General features: G+C 43.9%; 1 protein-coding gene across 1 annotated transcript; it reads left to right on the top strand.

Annotated features, from left to right (window-relative positions):
- The first annotated feature begins 380 nt into the window (after positions 1 to 380).
- On the top strand, positions 381 to 7411 carry syncrip (synaptotagmin binding, cytoplasmic RNA interacting protein). The gene is made up of 11 exons (XM_063001757.1): positions 381 to 499; positions 2475 to 2632; positions 2874 to 2992; positions 3067 to 3174; positions 3268 to 3381; positions 5008 to 5184; positions 5270 to 5405; positions 5517 to 5722; positions 5837 to 5986; positions 6128 to 6249; positions 6338 to 7411. The coding sequence occupies exons 2-11, from the start codon at positions 2485 to 2487 to the stop codon at positions 6903 to 6905; spliced, it is 1848 nt and encodes a 615-aa protein (XP_062857827.1). The 5' UTR covers positions 381 to 499; positions 2475 to 2484; the 3' UTR covers positions 6906 to 7411.
- The last annotated feature ends 582 nt before the right edge of the window (positions 7412 to 7993 follow it).

Raw genomic sequence — 7993 nt, 5'->3', positions numbered from 1 at the left:
ATTGCTGAATAAATGTATAAATGTATAAATGAATGAATGAATAAACTAGTAAATAAGAAAATAAGTGAATGAATGGATGAATAAATGAATGAATGATTAAACAAATGAATGAAGGATAGATTGCTGAATAAATGAATAAATGAATGAATGAATAAACTAGTGAATAAGTGAGTGAATGGATGAATAAACGTGTTAATAATGTATAAATGAATAAAGATGTTACTCTGTGAGATTATCAGCAGTTCTGTGGTAGAGCTCTGCTGTAGCTCCGCCCCCTGTGGTGTAGCTCCTCCCCCCTGTGCAGTAGCTCCGCCCCCTGTGTGTGGAGCGCGCGCAGCCCCTGCATGTGCGCCTTATAAACCCCGTGCGTGTATCCGCGTGCACACCGGCGCCATTTTAGAGTGTGGGGATCAGCGCCTCCATTCTCCTCCTTTATTCACATCAACATCATTAATCTTCTCCAACATCAGCAACACTTCTGATCTAACATCTACACCAGGTGAGTAGTGATCTCCACGCTCTGCTCCGCACAGGTTCGCGCTGCTGCAGCAGCTCCTGAGTTTTTTATTCAGGATTATGTTGCGTGTGTGTGAGGGAGGGAACAAAGTCAGGAGCCGGTCTGGAGAACATGGAGACCTGGCTAATCCGCTAATGCTAACTCGCAGCTTATTTTATTGCGCAGAGTTAATTAAATTCGCATTTAACCGCAAGTGTGGGTCGAGTTAAGCGTAAAGAACGTTTATATGGAAGCAGTTGTGAGCTGTGTGAGATCTTTTGTATTATCGGTGAGAGTTAAAGCAGCCAGTGCTGCGTGATTAGCCGGCTAGTCTTGCTAGCGGACTCTGAGATGCTATGCGCTAAGCTAACGAACCCAAGACTATAACAATAGAAAATTCTGTTAGTTTATTTATTACTGCTTTATTCTTGCAGGAACAATTTTAGTTTATAATAATACGGCGCTCTGAGGTGCTAAACTTGACTTTTATTCCTTTATAGGGTAAATTGGAAGTGCAGCAACGATTAAACAATTAGCTCAACCCATTGGATATGACTAAACTGGGAGTAAACACAGATTAATTCATATTATTGTATTAAATTTACATTGCATATAATATTTTATCAGCTTTATTTATAACAGAAGAAAGATCGGTATTATACCTAGTTGATTTTGCTTATGTTAATAAAGTGAGGTTTGAAATTGAGGCTTCTAATTTTTTAAACAATTTAATATTTTTGTATTTCATAACACTTATATAACTGCAAACAGAATAAAGTTTTAAATTAATGAGATCGTTTATAATTAGCTTAGATTAGTAAACCTAAGTAAAGTGAAGCATCCTTCATGTAGATGCAGCTTGATCTGAACCATCAGTAACGGTTTATTATACACACAGACGTTTATTACTTTACTGTAAACTTGGTGTTTGGTTTGTGCTTAGATGTTTATGGTGTCTGTAGTTCACACGAACCCCAAGAACCTTTAATTGTTCCTTCATTGAGCAGCTTAAGTATTTCTAAAAGCACTTCAGTCTTTAGTAAAATCTCCTCACTGCATTTTGCAATTCTCTACATTCAGTGTTTACATCTGAGTTACACGTGTGTGTATCTTGATAAATCCAACACCACTGCACATTCACCCTCAAATTCAACCTGCAACGTTGGGTTCTGGTCCAACAATCAGAATCACTTTATTTCGCCAGGTATGTTACACATACGAGGAATTTGCTTTGGTGATACACACAATAGTCCACATAATAGTACAGATAATTACACATGCATGACATGTAACATATAACATATTTAACAGAGAACAACTGTGGTTAAGAAGTGTTACAGCTCTGGGGGAAAAAGCTGTTAGCATGTCTGGATGTGTAAGTTTTTTATTGTCCTGAATCTCCTGCCAGGTGGAAGAGTTTAAAAAAGGTGATGTCCAGGATGAGAGGGGTCTTTTACTCCCAGTCTAGTCATATCCAATTTGTTTTGACTTCTGCTGCTGCTGTTTTGCCCCCCTTGCCAGACTCTGAGTTAAACTGTCTCAGTATTGACCAGCCAGCACAGTCCTCGATTACTGCAGACACGAGGAACCGGTTCCTCCATTCATCACTCGGACAAGCCAGTCCAGCCGGCATATCTGAGATTGAAACTTGGGCTCTGGGGTTGCTTATTTGAAATTGTTTAAAAAAAACAGACACTTGGAAAATCTGCCAGTAAGGTACCTTTTCCATTTGATTATGACCGGTAGTGCTTAGGGGGACAGCAGCACTTGGTGATCGTACGACTTTGAACACAGCCGTTTGGGTGCTTGTTGTCTTGGCAGATTAATTATCTGAATTAAGCAATGCCAGGACCAAGTTATAACTTTATTTGAAACACAGCCGGTGTATCTACTTTACCTTCTGCATGTATAACATCCGGCGTGAACTTTTTTCTGCTTTCACTGGATAGTGATGCTAACGACGGTGTTGTTCGCACAGGTCTGAGGTCATGGCATCAGATCACGTAAACGGGAACGGGACAGAGGAGCCGATGGACACGTCGGCTGCAGCAACACGCTCTGAGCACTTCCAGGCTTTGTTACAGGCTGGATTACCACAGAAAGTTGCCGAGAAGCTTGATGAGATCTACCAGGCAGGTAAGAAAAGCCTTTTTTTATTATTATTATTATTTGCAGCAAGAAGCGAAGCAACTTTTTTCCACTGCTTTAAATCGTATGATGACACACATGAACTCTCTCTCTGAGTGACTGCAGTTACGCTGCTGCACATCCATCATGTCTGACTGGATCGACGGCTCTGTTGCGTCTGCACGTTGCTCCGTTCTGTGTGCCGACTGTCTGGAGCTCACGTCTGTATTTGTGTTCGGTTTCTCTGCAGGCATGGTGACGCACAGTGACCTGGACGATCGAGCTTTGGAGGCCCTGAAGGAGTTTAACGAGTCTGGGGCGCTCCAGGTTTTGCAACAGTTTAAAGAGAGTGACCTGTCGCATGTGCAGGTGAGCAGACGGACAGCGGAGAAGGTTTCCATGGTGTTTGGGCCAGAAGCATTAACGGCTTGTGTTTGTTTCAGAACAAAAGTGCCTTCCTGTGTGGTGTGATGAAGACCTATAGACAGAGAGAGAAGCAAGGGAACAAGGTCACAGAATCCAACAAGGGACCGGATGAAACTAAAATGAAGGTTTGTTTTTGCTTCTTTCTTATTGAGTACTCTGGTTTTGGCTTAAATGTGGTGCTTTACCTGATTAAAACTCATTTTGATTATCCTGCTCAGGCTTTGCTTGAGAAAACCGGCTACACACTGGATGTCACAACAGGACAGAGGAAATATGGAGGACCTCCACCAGAGTCCATCTACACAGGAGCTCAGCCCACAACCGGCACTGAGGTGAGTGTTTGGCAGCCTGGATGTGTGCCGCTCCACCTCGCACGATGGAGATATAGGATCTCGTGTAAGTTTTGGTTGATGTAAAGCCCCTTTTCCACCGAGTGCCTCCCTACAGTACACTACAGAACCACCTGTACCCAACGTTCTGATGCCTGTTTCCAGTTCTCCACACATGCTGCACGTTTCGGTGCTTCCCGGATCAAGAAGAGAACCAAATTCAGCCCGAGTGTTAGGCTACAGTGCGGGTACTTGGCCAGCTGAATGCCACAATAGGAATAGTGAGATGGCCCAGATTATAAAGGCAAGATAAAATAAGCAAACATCACCCATCTTGCCTTAAAATGACACGCGCGTGTTAAACATCAGAATCAGAATCGGGCTTTATTGGCCAAGCATGCTCACACATACAAGGAATTTGTTTTTGGTTACACAGGTGCTTGCAGTGCTCGAAAAATACAGACAATCTTATTCACGCAGCTCACTCTCTCCTTAACACACACATTCATGCCTGTAAACATTGTAAACATCAGCATGTGCAATTCACATTGTGGGTTTAAAAAGGTGCAGTTTTGTGCAATATAAAAACTAGGGATGCATCAATACCATTTTTTTCCCAACCGAGTACCGTTTTTTTTTTAAAAACAAAAACACGTGAGAAGTGACGAGAAGTTTAATGAGACCACGTCCAAAAATGCACGTCAACAAGTAGCGAGTGATCAAAGTGTTTGTGCGCTGACGTGATGAAATCAAGGAGGAAAAATAAATGAATCTGAGTGGATTTGGCAACACGAGCAGCACGGATCGTTCTGTAGTGAGTTGGATGTTAATAAATATTTTTGCAGTGTTGGTGTTTTGTTGTTACGTTTTGTAGAGAACGATCAGGTCAGAAATACTGTAAAACGTGTGTGTGTGTGCTGATGTATTCTGATATAAACTATATCATCCCCCTGTCCCACCTGTTTACACTCCTCTCCTGTGTTTCCCCTCACACCGTATGCTGCATTCTCATTGGCTGTTCGACATGTCACTCACTGCCAGTCGCTCATCTCGGATCAGATATCTGACGAGCCGGTCGGATCGAGTTGTTGGATAGTTCACACTTGGCGACCGAGAGCCGAGTTTTGATCGCCGAGTTGCTCCCGAGCCGGCGAATCTAGCGCCGACCGAGAGCCGAGCGAAAATCAGGGCAAAAGTCGTGTAGTGTGAACCGGGCGTAACGCAGCAACGTGCACTAGGCACTCGGTATCGGATGTTTAGTATCGGAGCCTCGTTTGCGAGTACGAGTTAATGAGCGCGGTATCGGGCAAATACCCGCTACTAGTATCGGTACTCGTGCATTTCTAATAAAAAAACATAGAAAATAGAAAAATATATAAATAAGAAATGGATGTAAATGTGAAAATCCTGTGTATGCCATTACATACAAAATAAATAAATCCTAATAAATAAATGTGGTGCAGTGGAAAGAGGGCACGAGGCTTTCCAAATGATGACGTTTGTTCTGTCCTGGAGTAACATCTGTTACGATGGCAGCTTACCGCTAAGATCTGACTGGATTGCCTTTAGTACTTAAACTGCTGTAGCTCACCGTCAACTGGAATGAAAATGTCCACCGTGTGTTTGTAGATCTTCGTTGGCAAAATTCCACGAGACTTGTTTGAAGATGAGCTGGTGCCCCTGTTTGAGAAAGCGGGGAATATCTGGGACCTGCGTCTGATGATGGACCCTCTGAGCGGCCTGAACCGTGGCTACGCCTTCATCACGTTCTGCACTAAAGAGGGTGCGCAGGAGGCCGTCAAACTGGTGAGCTGCTATACAAGTTTTTAGATTAGAGATTTAACGATGACTGCCGTCATGAGGCGTTCTAATGATCGTTCTTTCCTTTCAGTGTAACAATCATGAAATCCGGCCAGGGAAGCACCTGGGGGTGTGCATCTCTGTAGCCAACAACAGGCTGTTTGTGGGTTCCATCCCCAAGAGCAAGACAAAGGAACAGATTCTGGAAGAATTCTGCAAGGTCACAGGTAAACACTTTGGCCAGGCTTCCCAAAAATCTCTGTAGCAACCAAGTCCATGATTTAGAGTGGAAACTAGAGCACCAAAATCACAGACTCGTGTTCTCGTTTGCGTCTCAGAGGGTCTGAACGACGTGATCCTGTACACCCAGCCAGACGACAAGAAGAAGAACCGCGGCTTCTGTTTCCTGGAGTACGAGGACCATAAGTCTGCCGCTCAGGCCAGGCGCAGGTTGATGAGCGGGAAAGTGAAGGTGTGGGGCACTCTGGTGACCGTGGAGTGGGCCGACCCTATTGAGGACCCTGATCCTGAGATCATGGCTAAAGTAAGGGCTGCAGAAATGCGTTAGCTGATTCGTATTATGAGCGCAGGGCGCTTTGTTTACCTGTAGTAGGTGTGTGATGAAACTTCTTCCTAATGTTTCTTTTTCTCCTGATAGGTGAAGGTGCTCTTTGTGAGGAATCTGTCTCACAGTGTGACTGAAGAATTACTGGAGAAGGCTTTTGGAGAATTCGGAAAGGTGGACAGAGTGAAAAAGCTGAAAGATTATGCCTTCGTGCATTTTGAGGAGAGGGATGGTGCGGTCAAGGTAACCGCCCTATTGTCATGCTCTATGAAGCTTTAATTATATCCCTTACCATATTTATGGTTGTGCCATATTCAGTTTTGGTGTACTTAGTGACTTGTCAGGGTGGGTTATAGGTGCTGATGAGTTGGTTCTTTTCTGTAGGCGTTGGAGGGGATGAATGGGAAGCCCCTGGAGGGTGAAAACATTGAGGTTGTGTTCGCAAAACCCCCTGACCAGAAGAGAAAAGACCGTAAAACCCAGAGACAGCCCTCCAACAAACCAATGTAAGTAGCTCTTCTGTTTATTATTGACTTTTTCCTTTCTGTCTGCCTGTGTGGTGTGATTTTAATCCGTCCCCCTTCCTCTATACAGGTACGATGAGTACTACTATGGCCCCTCTCATGCTCTTCCACCTCCTTCCCGAGGTCGCGGGAGGAGTGCCCCCCGAGGCGGCTACTCCTACCCTCCTGACTATTACAGCTACGAAGATTACTATGACTACTACGGATATGACTTCCATGGCTACCGTGGCGGCTACGACGAGCCCTACTACGGTTACGACGATTACCAGGGACGTAGCCAGCGCCCACCCAGGGGTGCTCCCAGAGGGGGCCGAGGGTCGGGACCGCCCCGCGGCAGGGCTGGGTTTTCCCAGCGCGGCGGAGGTGCAGGCGGAGCCGGAGCGGGTCGAGCCAGGAGCCGAGCGGGCGGGCCGCGAGGGGTACGTGGACGCGGTGGGAATGTAGGAGGCAAACGCAAAGCCGACGGCTACAACCAGCCCGATTCCAAACGCCGGCAGATGAATAGTAACAGTAATTATAACAGTCAGAACTGGGGCTCGCAGCCCATCGCTCAGCAGCCGCTGCAGGGTGGCGACGGTTACGGTTACAAATCTGAGCAGGAGTTTTATCAGGATTCGTTCGGCCACCAGTGGAAATAGAACAGACGTGTAGGCCTCTTCATTCTTATTCCTGGTTTTGATTTTGATTGGGCAACGTAAACATGTTAAGCTTCCCCAAAATTGTTTTTCCTTTTTGTTCTTGTACATATTTTTTTAAAATTTCACTTGGACTTACCTGTCACACTCCCACTGGTTTTGTTTAAGTTTTTATTTCTTTTACAATAAGTCCGACCTTTTAATCAAATTTGGAAGAAGAAGAAAAAAGTTAACTGTACTGAATTTTGTCTATTGGCTATATCCTGACATGTATGTTTCTATAGCAAGTTTTTGGTCTTCATGTTTTAAGTAGGTAACAGCAACAGAAGAGGAAAAAAATCAAAAGAAAACACAAAAAAATTGACATTGTATGTTAATGGTAGTAAAATTTAGCGTGTCTTGTTTTCTTTACATATTTTGGCTTTACATTTTGGCTTGTAATCCTATGCTGTCTGTCTGCTGCTCCAATAAAAACATACACGCATTCCCGTGTACAAAACCCAAACAAACGCATTGTGTTTCAAATTCATGTTTCGGCACAAATTCTCTCCTCAAATTGCTCTGCAAATTCTGAACAAAGCCAAAGCGCCTTGTGGATGTGAAGGACGTCAGGTTTGACTTTCCCTCTCTTTCTTGTTCGCGCTCTCTTGTTTTCTTTCTCTTTGTGTCAGTCAGTGTGTTTACATGTACAGTCTGATCTGAAGTAAACGGCTCACTTGAACCCATAGCAGTACCTAGCTTGAGAAATCTAATTAGTGTAGTGCAGTTCTATACATCTGTTGCTCCATAATGTACTTTTTAGTAGTACATGAATCAGGACACTGCAGCAGTTATTCAGATTTTATTAAACATCTTAATCTCTGGGGCGAAAGTAAACAAATATTAGGTGAATCTCATTAAGTTGGGTAGCATTCTGCTGAATTAAGTAGCAAGTTGGGATTCAACCTGAAGAGGGAAAGTGGCCGTCATCGGATTAGAAATCTGCATTGCATTATTCTGTTTAAATATTTGTATATGGTGGTTAAATATTGGTTGTAGGATGCTGATGTGCCACTGAAGAATTAAATCTGTTGAGCAAATCAATAAACCAA

The sequence above is a fragment of the Trichomycterus rosablanca genome, chromosome 9, assembly GCF_030014385.1.
Source record: "Trichomycterus rosablanca isolate fTriRos1 chromosome 9, fTriRos1.hap1, whole genome shotgun sequence".
Lineage (NCBI taxonomy): Eukaryota > Metazoa > Chordata > Actinopteri > Siluriformes > Trichomycteridae > Trichomycterus > Trichomycterus rosablanca.
Note: the sequence above shows the minus strand (reverse complement) of the source record. Positions and strands in the feature narration are given on the sequence as shown.

Coding starts and splice junctions, on each gene's coding strand:
- syncrip (XM_063001757.1), top strand. CDS start 2,485: ATGGCATCAGATCACGTAAACGGGAACGGGACAGAGGAGCCGATGGAC. Junction 3,175..3,267: donor CGGATGAAACTAAAATGAAG/GTTTGTTTTTGC, acceptor TATCCTGCTCAG/GCTTTGCTTGAGAAAACCGG. Junction 6,250..6,337: donor CAGCCCTCCAACAAACCAAT/GTAAGTAGCTCT, acceptor TCCTCTATACAG/GTACGATGAGTACTACTATG.